Here is a 17524-nt window from a genome sequence, read left to right on the forward strand (position 1 = left end):
CGAGGCTCGATCAATATGATGGTCACAAGTCTGGCAGGGTTACAGTAATTGGCATCTTTGACAAGAGAATTCAAAATGGAGACAGCTGATAACATGATGACTGTCATTCTGATTGATGGTTAATGTTCTCTGGGTGTCGTTTCCACAGTAGAGCAAAGCCAAAATGTTGGGGGTTGCATCATCAGAGAACCTTTCAATTTCAAATTTCAGCGTCAGACATCATATGTCCTTCAGCTCTATGACTGATCCTGATGACTTTTTTAAGGCACATAAATATAAATTTGGATCGGGAGGAACAGTAAATTGACTGACTTGTTCATCATGTATCATCACAAAACCTTTACCCCAGATAAGTTCATGTGGGGTGAGAGGAATCATTTATGAACTGAACTTAAACATACAGTAACACACCTTATTTAAATATGATTTCCAGGACTACTATCACAAGAGAAAAATTTCAAATCCTATACTAAACTGTGCTTGTTCACTGAGAGATCTACCAGCAGGTCTTTGTAGTGGTTTCCAGCAGGCTTTGCTTCATTAGTGTGCTAGGAGAAACAGGACAAATAGAGCCTGCTTCACCATGACAACAAGCCTGCTCACAGCGCCCTGAGCATTCCGCTTGAACTAGAACAAAAGCACATAGAAGACATAAAGATAGCCGTGACAACGGCGCAGCGGATCAAGTCAAGTCAATCCATCCATTATCTGAACCGCTTATAAGTCAAGTTTATTTACCCCTTAATCACAGATACGTCTCAAAGGGCCCACAATTGACCAATATTCTCTGATCATAACTGCCAGCAGGGCAAGGAAAAACAGGGCTTCACATGCCCACAATTGACCAATATTCTCTTATCATAACTGCCAGCAGGGCAAGGAAAAACAAACAACAACAAAACGATCAGGGAAAAATGAGAAATCTTGAGTAGAGACCACACAGATAGGAAGAGCCCCCTTCCAGGGCGACCAGGCTGCAATGGAGGTCAAGAAGCCAAAATTTAACACACATCTGGAAGAATGCTTCCAGAAGTAAATGAAGGTGTGAATTACTTTGAATGAAAAAAAAAAAAAAGTAGTTTGTAACTGAAATATATCTTTTGTGACATCCGTATCAAAAATTTTCTCGCATACCCAGGCCAACAAATGGAGCTACCAAAAGGTCTAATCATGTTTAAGGCCCTGTTAAATGCAGGGTACTTATACAGAATGCCTTGATCAAATTCTAAAATTGCAATTGTCAACACACACCCGAGGAGCTGCTTAGTTGATAGAGAACGTTTCATATTTTTTTACAATGAGGTTCCGTGTACCACTGAGGACGCTTCCTTATGAAATACAGTGACCGCATCAGTTATGCCGCTTTACCACCTCAAACACATAGCTAAGTGAGCACAGGGGGTGTTAGAAGGGGTATCAAAAGCTCCCTTCACATGCTTTCCATGCAGACTCCAACAAAAAAACTGATAATGGGCAACATCTAAATGAATAATAGGAGCCTGGGGTTGCCATGAACACAGACAGGAGTTCTGCAGATTAATGGTCGAGGTGTCTGCCGTCTCAAAGCATCGCCTTCATCATCCATCAGCCTTTACCACCACCCCACTCTGCGCAATGTAATTGTTTGAGTTCTATTTCCCCAAATACTGTTGTGAGGACATTACTTCTGCTTAAACATCTCCAATCTATAATAAAACCATCAAGACAGACGCCTCAATGATTCATTATAGGCCTTTCAGTTAATTCCTTTTGTGTATAGGATTGTTTTGGAGATGGATAGAATCAAGCAAGAAAGCTTGCTAGGATGCAATATGAAGAACATCAAGTACTATTTGCTCACAATAAAACAAATGGCTTAATAATGAACTCAATTAAAATCCTCTGATTTACGTAATCTGTTAAGCATTCTAATTAACCATCTATCACCATAGGAGATTTAATAGTCCTAACAAATAATGCCTATTCAAATACTCATCTAATTGACATGGAGGTCTACATCTGGGTCACACGATTTCTAAATTTCCCATTAAATTATGGATTATACTTTACATTGAACTGTAATGGCAATAACATTGTGACCTTTTTGGAAACTTGGAAATCTTTGCAAACTGCTTTTAGCTCCTTTGTATCATGTAAAGTTCTTAATTTTCGAGTCAATAGGCACTGTATCTCAATACTTCCTGAACTCCAATGACCAATTTGTGAGAGTTTTATTTTCATTATGAGGCATCTTTGGATGTTACAGAAAAAATACAACAATACACGAATGAGTCAAATAGTGAAAAACAAACCACAAAAACATGGAGTTTTTATGTGCGTTAGTGACCAAAAAGAGGCTTTACAATTTCTGTTACGCATTGAGCTGGATTGTTGATAGCTATCTTACAGAATAAATTATTCTTTAGCCTTGATATTGTTATATTTTAGTTGCCAAAATATTGCAACATTATATCAATTACTCTGCTGTTACCTACCACCCCTAAATAATGTTATTTTATGTTGCAGAGAAAACACCTGAGTAAAGCTGTTCCTCATTTATGGGAAATGCGAACTGAAAAAAAAAATGGCAGGGGGCTGAACTCTATCACATGTATTGATAATTTGGCACTGTTGCATGACAATAATCACATTGGGCGGCACCCCTTGGCCCACTCCACTTTGCTCTGCTGGCAGTTCTTGAGGTTAAGGCCACAACAAACCAGCAATTTACTGGCCCAAGAACAAATGGGAGCAAGCATCGAGGGACTTTCAAAGTAGTCTGAAATAATCAATTTTTCCTGCCTCCTGATTCCAGGCCACTGATCTTTCTGAATAAGCAGATTCTCCCTGTCACCTCAGGGCTAAAAGCAAGGTTGATAGAGCGAGGCCTTTGAAGGAAAGAAACAGCTTTTAATAATAAGTAAGACACTGTACAGTATGATCACCCCTCGGGGAAGTCCTGAGGACCAACTAATTGTTCGGTAAATTCCACATATAATTTGTTTCACTTAGAGCACCTTTCAGCAAGAGTTTCAGTGCTCTCTTTAGCTGCAGCACTCACTCTGGAGCTTATCAGACTGCTGCAGATATGTGAAGGTTGAAGAAAGTCGCCTTGTCTACTGTGAAGAGACAGATATATATATATGCACTTTCTGTTTGCTTGTGTGCATGAGAGCATACGCATGCCGGTCTATTGGCAGAGCAAGAGAAAGGCTATAGATGTACTAGTTCAAAGCAAGTAAACAGATTTAACATGAGAGGGCTCTTCGTTCCAGTGGCACGCATTTGCTGAGCAATTTGAAGTCACAGGTTCAAATCTCAATGTTGGACTTTCTGCACATGTTTTTTTCTAAGGGTACTCTGCCCCTTCCACCATTCCGTTTATTGAAAGATTAAATCCTCCAGTAAGTGATTTATACAGTATATACCCTGTGCTTGGCAACCATTCTTTCTTTTACCACACCTCTTGTCAAGAATTAACTGGGAAGGGCTGCAGCAATTAAATGAGAGGTTTCATTCTCTTAAGTCTGTCTGTTAAAAAGTTGGTGTTTTGGTACAAATAGTTCCCTCAAAATAAAAGCTTAACTGGTATTCAGGTATCTATCGATGCCGAAACAAAATGCAAAACTACAGAAATGGGCCTCAGTTTTTCAGAACTTTTGATGGCAACATATTTGGCCCGACTTCATGGGCTAGGTGCGCATAAATTACTTTGTAACAAAAAGAAACCCTATGTAAAATGCAACTTTGCCTTGGACTCGGCTATACAGTGCTAAATGTAGAAAAATGTCTGCCTTGATTTATTGTGCCAAGCAAACATCATTGATGATTACGATCTAGACATTAAGCACTTGCAAAGTGGCCATCGAGGCTGAGGTGAAACATCGCTTAATGTATCACCTAGGTTACCACCAATTTACTTACATGGCTCCATCAGATAAAGACAATAAAGCAAAATCGATTTCCTCTTGGTTGACCAGTCAATCAGTTTCATTGGAGAACTGAAAATGTGAAATTTTTTTTACATTTACATTTCATTTCTTTTTTGTCCTTGAATCTTCACTAAAGGTCGCTTAATAGAATAATGAATAGGGCCGACAGCACATTCATCGGCACTAATTTAATGACTTGTCAATCCCAACCGAACTTTCCGGTAATAGAAAAAGACATCAATTGGTGGTCTGCTCTTTCTCATTTAAAATAACAGGCTCAGGCAAACTTTTTCAATTAAAAAAATCTGATAAATATAATAAAAGACAAGTTTCATAGAATGTATGTTTGAAACACGTTGAAGCAGGACTGCTGTAACAAGGCCCACCATGATGTTAGAGGACATAATTGAATCAATATTTTATACCACTCACTAATGAGACTTGACTAGGTAGAAGTGCACAATCTAGTGAAATCCAAGAGAAAAACTGTATTAAAACTGCCTTTACAAAGACAACATTGTACATCTCAAATTCACATTGATATTTACAATTAAAACCAGTAATGTAAATTCAATGTTTATTATTTACATCTGTATTTGATTTTGTTTTGATTTCCAATGTTTGAAACTAAAATATTTTTCACCTCTCAATATAAAGCTTAAAAAAGTATTTATAATGTATTTTTAACAACATTGTAGCAATAGATAAGCATTTGCTTCTGCTAAAATGATAGTAAAAAGCTTTTCCTCCATTATGTGCCACACAAATCATTTTAGTTGTACTTGCTACTGTCACCGTCATATGCGTCAGGCTTGAAATAAACAGTACACCAATGTTCACATCAATTTAAGTTGTAGCTGTGCCTTCCCTATGAATGCTCCAGAAATATAATCCAGTCTTATATTTGCTACAGTGTTTCCTTTTCTTGCTGCCCCTTAGTCTCTTCTCAGTTAAAATGCGTCACCTTAAGTAAATGCTCGTTCGCTTCCATTGTTGTTGTTTGTGCCAATGTGTTTCCCTCGTGACTACAGTGCACAAGCATGCGGCCAGGTATTGTGTCGTTCAAAAGCGGCATTAGCTTGGCCTGCATGCATTTTTGTAAACACAGCCAGGGTGGATTTACAAGTATTAGAATTGCAAGAATCCGAGCATATGACAGAAAAATCACGAGGCGAAGAGTCTCACATGGTATCAGTGTTCTATTGCGGAATATTTCCATCCGCCAGCCTCATCACACAAGGTGCCCCATGCTCTGCTACACCTGTCTGTCTATATGTCTGTGTGGACGCATGAGCGCTCACCTCCTCGGCATGTGTGAGCGGTTTGATTTCCACCCTGTCCAATCTCAGTCAGAGCCTTCACCCGGCACATCCATCTCAATCCGTGTGTAACTTTTCGCCTTTTTGCCCACTAATGAATGCCCTTCATATTCTTCAACAAGCCACCCATTAAGAGTTGTTGAGTCTGATGAAAAGACACCTCGCTTCCTCCTCCCAGATGTGTTGTCGAGGAGGTGATGGGCGGCAAAAAAATGTGAGAACTAGCACGGAGAGAATGTGAGGAAATGAGCTAACATGGATAAGGAAACAAAGAAAAGTTCTTGTGAGCCCGCCTCCCTTTCCAAATTGATTCCGACTGTCCGCCAAGCTGTCTAATGGATAACCGAGCATTGATTGGAATTTACATGCAGACACAATCCACCCGCTCCCTCACCGCCACTTCTATCCAATAAGCCATTGCACTCTCAACCTGCTTTGAGTGATAAGCACAATGAGAAAGTGCTGGCATATTTAGAACTTAGAATGGCACTCTGCGCTGTTTCTAAGGTTGGGTACAATGATGCGCTGTTTATGCAAGGGAGTATGTTTCAGCAGTTGATGCATGGCAAAAAAAAAAAAGATACTGGCAGCAGCCATTGCTCTGTACAAGCCCAAAGTGAATGAATACAAAAGAAGGGAAGAAATAGGGAGCTCCCTAGCTAGCTGAAGTGGAACTATCATATCAAAATATTTCTCCATGGTAGAGTGTTAGCTTTGCAGCCTTCTAGACTTTAAAAAACATCAATCTTATGGATTCCCCTGTCATTTTCCAACCATAGTAAAGTAAACATGACTTTACGGGAAGGGACATTGGCTGAATATCATAAGTGGTTTGTAAATATTTTAGGGGAAAGAGGAAGAAGGATCAAAACTACTCTATGAAAAGTACTCTACACTGAAAAATATTCACATAAACTTGCATATAAGCAACAAACACAAAAAATCATAACTTTTTTCAAGAGTAATAAAGCGCATACTTTACACACACACATGCACGCACGCGCGCACGCACACACACACACACACACACACACACACACACACACACAGACAAACTGTCAGCATTAGAAACAACGGATAACAGCACAAAGTAACAGAAGCGACTGCTGAAATTTGCTCAACTTTCAACATGGTGTTTTTCATTATGATGAGGGTGCGTACGTGAGCAGCAGATCTTAATGTCGATAATCCTAATGTGTCAGTCGGCTTTGATTAAAACCTAAAAACAATTAACACGCAACATGGAATTCATCAAAACATTCCCAAACGTGATTTTGCTGCATAAAAAAGCAAGATGGTAGGAAAGATGAACGTGTAATGCTCCTACAATCTGAAAAAAACCCACCATTGTTTTATCTGCAGGGCCTAATGCTTGGGAAAGAAGTTGTGTCTTGTACTCTAAACTTTACAGAATCACTGGCCCAATTATTATTTTGGTGGTTATTATAATTGGTGTGTGTTTGTCGGAGTACATTTCATGCTTTCATCATCATCATCAGGTGTCTTGCCTGGAACAGGCATTGACGGCCATGGCCCTCCATTCTTCTCTGTCATCCGAAGCTTTCATGAACTGGTTGTTTGTTAGCGTTTTATGAGTTGCCCATTCATTGAGGCTGTCCACATACATTTGTCGTTTGCGTCCTCTGCTTCTCTTTCCCTCAATCTTTGCTGTTACGCTGAGATGTTCTATTCCCTTTGTTCTGTAGGTGTGCCAAAGAATTTCATCAGTCTTTTTCGTTCTGTATTGAGGAGTGATCTTTTCATATTCATCATTTCGAGGACCTCCCGATTTGTCCGTTTTTCCTTCCATGATATCTTCAGAATTCTTCTGAGGAACCACATCTCTGTTGCCTCTAGTTTTTTAGAATTATTTTACTGTATAAATTGAAGAGGTCTGGGGATAGGACACATTCCTGTCTCATTCCCCGTCTGATTGGAGTTTCTTCACTGTGCACGCCATCTATTCTCACTGTGGCTGTCTGTTTCCAGTAGAGGTTGCTCAATATTCTAAGGTCCTTGCCATCAATATCCAGTTCAGAATTTGGAAAAGTTCTACATGCCTCACTTTGTCGAGGGCCTTAGAGTAGTCAATGAAGCAAAGGTAGATATCGTTTTGCATTTCTATACACCTTTCTATTATCATGGTCATTCTGAATATGGCATTTATTTCATGCTTTAAATGTTCCAAAATACTTGCCACCAATGTTTCCAGTGCGAACATGCAGCCGACCTCTGACGATGGTGGAGGGGTTGTTGGAGGCGTCGCCTGTCTGCAAGGTTTCCTCTCCGACATAGTCGGTAGTCAGAACCTCCAGCTCATGGAGTGCTTGCACGGCCATTTTGCCATGCCGCAACATGTACTGGAGATGCAGAGGCAGAAAGGGACATTTAAAAACAACTTTGTTAGGATAAGTAGTTCTGATAATGGATAGGTAAATGTATATTTACACTACCGTTCAAACGTTTGAGGTCACTCAGACAATTTAGTGTTCTCCATGAAAACATAATTGCGCAAGGGTTTTCAAGGTTTTTCTAATCATTCATTAGCCTTCTAACACAATTAGCAAACACAATGGATCATTAGAACACTGGAGGGATGGTTGCTGGAAATAGACCTATGTGGATATTGCATTGAAAACCTGACGTTTGCAGCAAGAATAGTCATTTACCACATTAACAATGCATGTATTCCTGATTAGTTTGATCCTAATTGAAAAAAATAGTGCTTTTATTTGAAAAATAAGGACATTTCTAAGTGACCCCAAACAAAGTCTTGCTTCTACTTCTTTATAATAAAACAATATGGGCCTAAGATATGATGGAATTAAAATGCATGTGTGCTCATCTGGCACTATGAGAGAGAAAACTAATGTGTTATAAAAAAATGTGTTAGGTTTACGCGAGAAAAAAAAATCATACAAAAGCTGTGTACTATATTGTAGTTAAAGATTTGTTTTATTGTTTGGGAAAAACAGAAATTAAAAGTAATGTTTTTTTTATGGAGGATATGGTGTGCTTTATGCACTGAGACATGCTTCTCTATAATGTCAGGCTCACACTATAAAATCTACAAATCTGCATGAATCAATGATGGATGCACTGCTATACCATGACGGGTTGCGAAAACAGATAGCAATCTATTATAAATTATGCTCTATCACTGGTGGTTAAAATGTCACATGAAATGGAATGAGAATTTTTTCTGTAAGAGCCATAATATCGTATTGGTTTTGCTCACAAATGGAATGTATTACCTTCAGCTCAATAGCTGTTGAACCTATGAGCAGCAATGACTCACTGTCCCAAATGTCAACATGCATGGTGTGAAGGGCCAGGTAGCGCAGGAACCAATGCTTCTCTCCTGGCTTTAGAAAACTGTCATCAACTCTGAACTGTACCTGCAGCCCAGGTGAATCTGCGCAAACATAGAGAAGGTGGAGAGGAGGCAATGCAGCCAAATAACAGATTGCAACTACCAGGAAAAAACAGACCAGTTGAAACTAGCATAATCAACACTGAATAATGTACCATGAAAGACAGACATGAAAATGAATCCTTATACCATATGAAAGGTGACATTAAACTACAGTTCCTCACTCCATCACAGTTTATTGTTAGTACTCCCAGTTAATTGTTTAATCAATTGTGTTTTTGTTTTGGTATTTTTACACGAGCATACTCAGACCTATCCCCAGACCTCAGACTTCAGGGTGGAACATAAAATGCATGGGGGGCCCAATTACTAATAATACCCTACAGACAGTACTTACTCAGCTCCATATATTTGATGCTAGCATACTCGATTGGCTCAGCTTTGCAGCTCCCAGTCAATAGTCTTGATAAAGTTTAAATCTGTTTGAGGCATTTGGGATGGCTAAAACTATATTAAAAAAAGTTTCTATATTCTGAAATACTGGACTGCTGGGATATTTTTTTTGTCTGTCAAGAAGTATGTTTTGAGTATGATGACCACAAGAATGTTCAAACACAGGGTAAAATCATTTACCGTCCATCTGCCCAAACACCCAGGAAGTCTTCACTTGGACCATTAATTCACCCAGCATGCCATGAGCTTGTAACAATGAAAGAGCAAGAGAAGAGCCAAGAGGAAGATGGACAACACTCTGTGGGTGTTTGCGTTCAGAAGCAGGCAAGGACTGAGATATCTGCCCCGAGGGGCATATATGTGTGTGCGTGTGGGTTGGCAGACTTGGAGCGACACCCAACAGAGTGACAACTCACCCTGCAACACTACTACACAACTAGGATAGACTGTCTGATGTGTGCACAGCAGGCCAACCAGCCTGAAAGTCATGCAGGGCAACAATGAAGTGTGCGTTTGCGTGTGTGAGTGTGCGTCTCTATGGTCATTATTGCTTGGCTGTGTAACTGCAGGTTCTCAGGAGAGATACCTCTAGTGGACAAATGGCAAAACTGCATCCTACAATGAACTATCCATCCATCCATCCATTTTCTGAACCGCTTAGTCCCCACGGGGGTCGCGGGCGTGCTGGAGCCTATCCCAGCCGTCATCGGGCAGTAGGCGGGGGACACCCTGAACCGGTTGCCAGCCAATCGCAGGGCACACAGAGACAAACAACCATTCACACTCGCACTCACACCTAGGGACAATTTGGAGTGATCAATCGGCCTACCAAGCATGTTTTTGGGATGTGGGAGGAAACCGGAGTGCCCGGAGAAAACCCACGCGGGCTCGGGGAGAACATGCAAACTCCGCACAGGGAGGGCCGGAGGTGGAATCGAACCCGCACCCTCCTAACGTGCTACCCAGTGCGCCACCGAGCCGCCCACAATGAACTATCAAACAGTATTTACTAATGTGTGAGAAAGTCAACATATAATCGGCATTTAATTGGCAAACCTCCAATCGAGTATGATTATTTTGAAAAGGCTTTTTTCATCTCTTGGGAAAAAAAAATCGGCAGAACGATTCATCAAATGTTATCTTTGCACCAAACATTTTGGAATTATACCCAAAAGATGCCAACTTTATTTCTCTTCACCATAACAAAGTCCCCCAAACAAATGTTTGGAAATTGTGTTATTAAAAGGACACACCAGTAATCAATGAAAACTCCGATGAAACAATGGCTGATGGCTGCCAGCGGAGTAATGATTAGGCCATCTGCATCAACAGCACATTTAAACCAACGGGGCCAGGAGTCAAGTCAAAGGCTGCTAAAATTGGAGCCAAGAATGGAAGTCACAGGGTGTAATATAAAACGATGTAATTTTGTTGCATTACATTCAAATTTACGTCGTGCTTACTTGCTGCACTAACAGGACAGACTTTGACTCAGGTTTTGGTATTTATGTCTGTTTGTGGGCTCACATAAACTATAAAATTCTTGTGAAGATCAATATTGCAGAGGAATAGGCTACCAGGTGGTACATGTTATTCCAAATATATTTATCTTTATGAAAGCTCCAGTCACTTCAAGAGCCCATCTGTTGCTTGCCTATTGTGATGCATAAGATCGCCACCTCCAGGGTTACAGTAAAACAACATTGACTGCTGTTCTTAATTTTGTGATTGTTATTTCTGCATTATACTGCCCTAATCGGTACACTTTGCATAAATTAGATTCATTCCTTTTTTCCCGGATTTCTGAAAATAAAAATGCAAAAGTCTTTTTTTTTTTCTTTACAAAGAGCAAAACAAATTGACCAATGCGTTCTGTATTCTTCACTGTTTTCACGCTCCATCGCTCTTAGTATTTATATTACAGCGGAAGCTCAAAATCCATCCACAATTGTCCATCACGGAACATTGGCTGCTGTTGTTGTCGATGGTTGGCTGACCTACATTAATTTGATTGAATTTCCCATGGAAAATTAATTACATTTGGAATAATTTGTTGCAGAGCAGTTGCAGAGCTGTAACTCAGTGGACTCAAATGACCAACATCAACCCAACACAAAAAAATACCCAGTGAAAGTCAAATGAGGTGTGATTGTATGTTTATGATGACACATATGATGACAGTTGTAACCTCCAAGATGAAGCATTATTGTCACCAAAAGTGCACATTTGGAGCTTTCAACCTTCAAGGTATTACTCAGCCAGAGGCTTCCCATGATATCTGTTTACGTTTGACAAATAACTTTATGTGTTATGAATTCCAGTTGATTTCATGTCCTCTACTGTGATTCTACTTTGACATTTTCATTTAAAAACAAAAGAAGAGGCACAAACTGCTAAACCACACCCTTAACTCTTAATCCTTCAAAAGTAAAAGGGTAGAGTTATTCAGCTTTTGCCACTGAATTGGTGTAAAGGTTTTCTGGGAGAGAATACTGAACTATATATGGAAAGATCTTGGTGAAAGTACACTGGGTAATATAGTATAGAGTGCATCCAGAAATATTGACAGTGCTAATCCAGAATGTTTTTCTGAGGAGGTCTGTAGGGTAAGAGGGGGGTAGTGTTTGTGTATTCAATATCACACTCTGTCAGTAGCAGTAATATCTCTTCCATTTCATTAGTTGCAACATGAATAGACATCAATCACTGGCCGCTTGGCTGATTGAAAGGGAAGTGGCATCGGAGAACATCGTGGAGCATCATGGAACTGGCTCGCAGTTTGTACGAAATGATTGGACAACTCCGAGCTGGATAGGGCTGACATAAATCACAATGAAGCTTGCACGCACAATATGAGTTATAGTTAACGCTGTTCACATGAGGAATGGTGCTTTGACGTTTTTTTTCCTGGTACATTTGGACCTTTTGTGCACATGCAGGGTGTATTTTATGATATAGAAAGTGTTCATTTGTGTTACGTGTTTTCATTTTAGGTTTTTGGTATTTTCACATTGCTTTGAATTCTAACTCTGCATGCTACAATGTTAAAAAGTGTTTCCTATTGTAATTGCAATTGTGAAATATCAGGACTTGTGCAAATGAGTAATGTACGTTTCACTTACTCTTATATTATTCTAATAAAAATCGCCTGTGCAAAATGAAACGGGGGGCGCTCAGAAGTGGTCTCATCCAGGTGGTAATTCAGTATAGAACAGCCACTGGCTATTGTTTACAAAAATATCGTGTAGCATGGCAGACTGCATATTATTTTTTTAGAAATTTTAGAAAGTTTGTGTATGCTTTGAATAATGTTCTCTTTTGGTTTGTGTTGTTGTTTATTGTTTCTGTTGTGAATTTTTAGTTATCAACCATTTGTATGATGCTCATTCCTCATTGATTGTGCATTGAAAGCAAACTACTGTGACTACTCTACAACCAGTGCAGCTACAAACTAAAAACTCCAAAAGAAGGTAACACAATCTATGAGAAACGTATCAATATCTTTCCAAGACAACAGAGGATCATTACCAGAGTTGACAGAGCCGTCATTATTGATGGAGGTTAGAACACAAGGAAGCGGCTCGCTTGCTTTCTGCTGCACTTTGTCACTGTAGAGCAGTCGAAGCTGCTGTGATGTGACTGGTGGAAAACGGTAGAACTGGAAGGTGAAGTAGATGTTGGCTGGCCATTCAGGACCAATCCCCACCACTGGCATCCTGATTAAAAACAAACAAAAAAACATTGCATTTAACAAAATCAGGACGTGCAACTCAGTAAATGGACTGAAATACTCTCTTCTGTACATTGTAAAGGAAGTTGTCCACATATGAATTCACCCTTTGCTGTACTAAACCTGAATATGCAGTGTATTCTTCTATAACTGTACAAACATTTACCAAGAAATCATATAGTACGTATAGTTGGGATCTATTCTATATCACTTCAGAAATGGACTATTTTCTAGTATAATGCCTCATGGTGCCTGTACTAGCTCAACAAATGTGATGTCCTAAAAATATCATTAATTAACAAACAGTGTACTGTTTCATCATTTGCTAAATTATTAGTTAAAAAATAATTATTACAACTTAACAAATGAAATTCTAGAAATAAATTGTTGTAAAATGTAAAGTCACTCATTCAACAATCTTTAAAACTACCCTTTATCCTTTTAACAGCACCCACACAAAGATATCTACCGCTAAATAAACTTGAGGTTGTTAAAAAAAAAAAAGCCTTTTCTGTCATTGCACACTTATAAGATTACACTGATTTACACTGAATAATGAAATCAACTTCCGTGCACTTGTATTGGGCTGATAAGCAATCAGCAATTACCTTAATAGAAAAAAATGAAAGTGAATTTTGCATGCAACACAAATGCATGCAGCAGAGACAACCACATTTCCTTTCAGGTTAATATTAATACATTTTAAAATCATGAAATAAGAATCCACAGAGTAAATACAAAGATGAATAAATTGCATATGTACTACTATACAATGACACTGACTGTATGGGATGGAAGGATGGCTGGACGGACGGACAGCCAAATGAAAGTAAAAGGGCACAGGACAGAGTGTTCGGGAGAATGTTGGTGTTTCTAGCTCTCATTGATTCATCTGAGAAGTTAATCAAGGTGTGCCTTTATGTCTTGCCTTCATGTCTACGACTTAAGCAAATCTGAATTCTCTTTTTTTTAATGTATTGTAATTTTTTCAACAGATGTTCCAACACATGTTCTATTTGGATCATAATCAAACAGAAATTATCACCATTTTAAAGATAATGTAAACTCTTAGGGCTTCTTGCTTTTGAAAAAATAATAATCACAATTATTTGTGGTAAAATTATCATTTATTTTTTGGTAAAAAACAAGAAAATACTTAAATGTAAAAATCAAATTCTTCAAAACACTATATTTATGTGTTGATTGGTCCAATCACTTTTTTTTATGATTATGCCTATGCTGTACGCATTATTAGTTTCTTTTTATTATTATTATTACTTTTATTAATTACATTCATTGTTTATTGTTAATATAGTTCAAAGTTGACAAATAAGTGGTCGTTGGGTCTCCAACTTTATCTAGAGGGAATACGCTGATATTTTGATCCTACTTTTGGTAAATAAGTGTGCCAATACTTTTAAAGAATAATTGTGCTAATTCAATTAGCTTACCTCACAAATTCCTTTATGAACTGACAAACTACCCACACAAAGGAAGTCATCCCTTGAATACGAGGATGCTGTACTCACTGTGTGTCATTTAAAACTACTGTACGCAAGTCTGTCTGCTGCCATTTCCCCATTAACAGTGTTAAGGGGATAATGGGATACATACTGCTTATTTCCTTGTTAAAAGCATGGACATTTATTTGAAAACAAGGCTAACATATCACGGGTGCTTGCGCACGAAATGTCATGGTGACATGTTGAACAACAACAAAGAACGGCCTTAATAAACTGCTGACATTGCATACACAACGAGAGAAGGACACAGTAATGCGAGTGATGTGTTCAGCACGCATCTTCTACTGTCACTGAGAGGGCGCCGGCTCCGGGGCCTTTGTGACGGCTTGCTGACAGAGGGTGTGCTGATAGGAAATGTGTTTTTGCAAGAATTGTGAGCATATGTGTGCGTGCGGTGCATGAGCATGCAGCTGACATGTGAGGAGAGGATGACTGACAGAACTTAATGCCTGAGTGCGTCTGTATCTTAGACGCAGCTCAGCAGGAGGGGGGTAAAAAAAGAGAAACTCGGCCGTCTGCAGTTTTTTTTTTCCTTGGATGCGATTGAAAAATGCAAGGATACACATTTGTAGTGCATGGTCAGAAATGTGAAAAAGGGAGTATTTTCTTTATTGTATTTCAAACAATAGATGTAACCCTAGCCCAAAAGAAATCTTTCTCATTATGGTGTTTTAATGATGCAAATAAACAAACTAATTTAACTAAATGACAAATATGTCATTGAGTCAGGTGCCAAAATTCACCATGTAAAATTAATTGCAATAATCCAATTATCAGATGAAGCTCTCATTCCTTTGTGACTAAGGGAAAATCATGTTACTTCTTTTAAACACAAGATGACTGAAGAAACCAAACAAAATCTGTCAGTCTAGTAGATCTTTCTCAAGAATAGACAAACTTTTAGACAATTACATAAAACTCTAATACTGACTATAGTTTTGATGTGACACTGACTATTTCATTGTTTGTGATTGAGTGCAACTTGGGAATACTCTCAAGCATATCTGCAGGATCTAAGCTGCAGTTGATAATGACAACAATTACAGGACTGCCAACTTTACCTTGTAAATGCAAGAAATTGGAAGACCAAAAGATTCTCCCGCAGAGGATCCATTTCTTCACGGTGTGGATCAAAGGGCACCGGCTCCGTGGCATCCAAGACTTCTGCCACCTGCCCTCTCAAATCCACAATGTTAGGAAAGCCAGCAGAGTAGAGGTGGGCCAGTGAACTCCTCGAACTGACTGTGGACAAGCTGTGAGGAGAAGAGTTGCATTACATTTAGAAGCATTCAAAGTGAGATTGAATTCAGCAATTAAAGTCATTGTGTAAAAAATAAAATAAAATGTGTTGCTATTAAGAATCTTGTAAACAAAATTGATCTGAGATGGAAACTGAGGGCAACAAGAAAACGAATTGCTGTAGCAAAGTGAAGACCAGGAGTTATACTGCTGAGGCACAGTAAGATTACATTAGCACGTGCGTTCATTTCTGGCCGTACATCATCAAAACAACGATGTGTCAATGACAAATTTACCCAACTGACCAGTTAATACAAGGTCGACATTGAGTAGTGGAAAATGGCATTCCATAGGCAACTTTTCAGGCACGCCTGCATCAACGTTATTTTAGAAAGCATATGTATTCCTTTTGGAAACCACTCCATTCATTTAATTATTTTTTTTTTTTTCCCTGTGAAGTCAGAAGGGAGCTGAAGATTGCTCGTAATTTACCGAGCTTAACTTCAATTTCCATCCATCCATCTTCTTCCGCTTATCCGGGGTCGGGTCGCGGGGGCAACAGCTTCAGGAGGGACTCCCAGACTTCCCTCTCCCCAGCCACTTCATCCAGCTCATCCCGGGGGATCCCAAGGCGTTCCCAGGCCAGCTGAGAGACATAGTCTCTCCAGCGCGTCCTGGGTCGTCCCCGGGGTCTCCTACCAGTGGGACATGCCCGGAACACCTCCCCAGGGAGGCGTCCAGGAGGCATCCTGATAAGATGCCCGAGCCACCTGAGGCTCCTCTCAACGTGGAGGAGTAGCGACTCTACTCCGAGTCTCTCCCGGATGACCGAGCTTCTCACCCTATCTCTAAGGGAGAGCCCGGACATCCTGCGGAGAAAACTCATTTCGGCCGCTTGTATCCGAGATCTCGTTCTTTCGGTCACGACCCATAGCTCGTGACCATAGGTGAGGGTAGGAGCGTAAATCGACCAGTAAATTGAGAGCTTTGCCTTTTGGCTCAGCTCTCTCTTCACCACAACGGACCGGTACAGGGTCCGCATTACTGCCGACGCTGCACCGATCCGCCTGTCGATCTCACGCTCCATCCTCCCCTCACTCGTGAACAAGACTCCAAGATACTTGAACTCCTCCACTTGGGGCAGGATCTCATCCCCGATCCGGAGAGGGCATTCCACCCTTTTCCGATCGAGGACCATGGACTCGGATTTGGAGGTGCTGACCCTCATCCCGACCGCTTCGCACTCGGCTGCGAACCGTTCCAGCGAGAGCTGGAGATCACGGCCTGAAGAAGCCAACAGCACCACGTCATCTGCAAAAAGCAGAGACGCGATGCTGAGGTCCCCAAACCGGACCCCCTCAACGCCTCGGCTGCGCCTAGAAATTCTGTCCATAAAAATTATGAACAGAATCGGTGACAAAGGGCAGCCTTGGCGGAGTCCAACCCTCACTGGGAACGAATCCGACTTACTGCCGGAAATGCGGACCAGACTCTGGCATCGGTGATACAGGGACCGAACCGCCCTTATCAGTTGGCTCGGCACCCCGTACTCCCGAAGCACCCTCCACAGAACCTCCCGAGGGACACGGTCGAACGCCTTCTCCAAGTCCACAAAACACATGTGGACTGGTTGGGCAAACTCCCATGCACCCTCGAGGATCCTGCCGAGGGTGTAGAGCTGGTCCACTGTTCCACGGCCAGGACGAAAGCCACACTGCTCCTCCTGAATCCGAGGTTCGACCTCCCGACGGACCCTCCTCTCCAGCACCCCTGAATAGACCTTACCAGGGAGGCTGAGGAGTGTGATTCCCCTGTAATTGGAACACACCCTCCGGTCCCCCTTCTTAAAGAGGGGAACCACCACCCCAGTCTGCCAATCCAGAGGCACTGTCCCCGATGTCCACGCAACGTTGTAGAGGCGTGTCAGCCATGACAGCCCCACAACATCCAGAGCCTTTAAGAACTCTGGGCGGATC

The 17524-nt window shown here is 40.6% G+C and overlaps 1 protein-coding gene across 3 annotated transcripts in view; it reads right to left on the bottom strand.

Moving 5' to 3' along the window:
• The window catches only part of nphp4 (nephronophthisis 4), a 107558-nt gene that overhangs the window by 21231 nt on the left and 68803 nt on the right, over positions 1-17524 (bottom strand). For all 3 annotated transcript variants that reach the window (XM_049754895.2, XM_049754894.2, XM_049754896.2), the window contains 4 exons: positions 15371-15562; positions 12585-12772; positions 8485-8645; positions 7428-7590 (listed from right to left, as the gene is read on the bottom strand). In XM_049754895.2, coding sequence (XP_049610852.1) covers positions 7428-7590; positions 8485-8645; positions 12585-12772; positions 15371-15562 — 704 coding nt within the window. The remainder of the gene's footprint in view (positions 1-7427; positions 7591-8484; positions 8646-12584; positions 12773-15370; positions 15563-17524) is intronic.

The sequence above is a fragment of the Syngnathus scovelli genome, chromosome 2 (assembly GCF_024217435.2).
Source record: "Syngnathus scovelli strain Florida chromosome 2, RoL_Ssco_1.2, whole genome shotgun sequence".
NCBI lineage: Eukaryota > Metazoa > Chordata > Actinopteri > Syngnathiformes > Syngnathidae > Syngnathus > Syngnathus scovelli.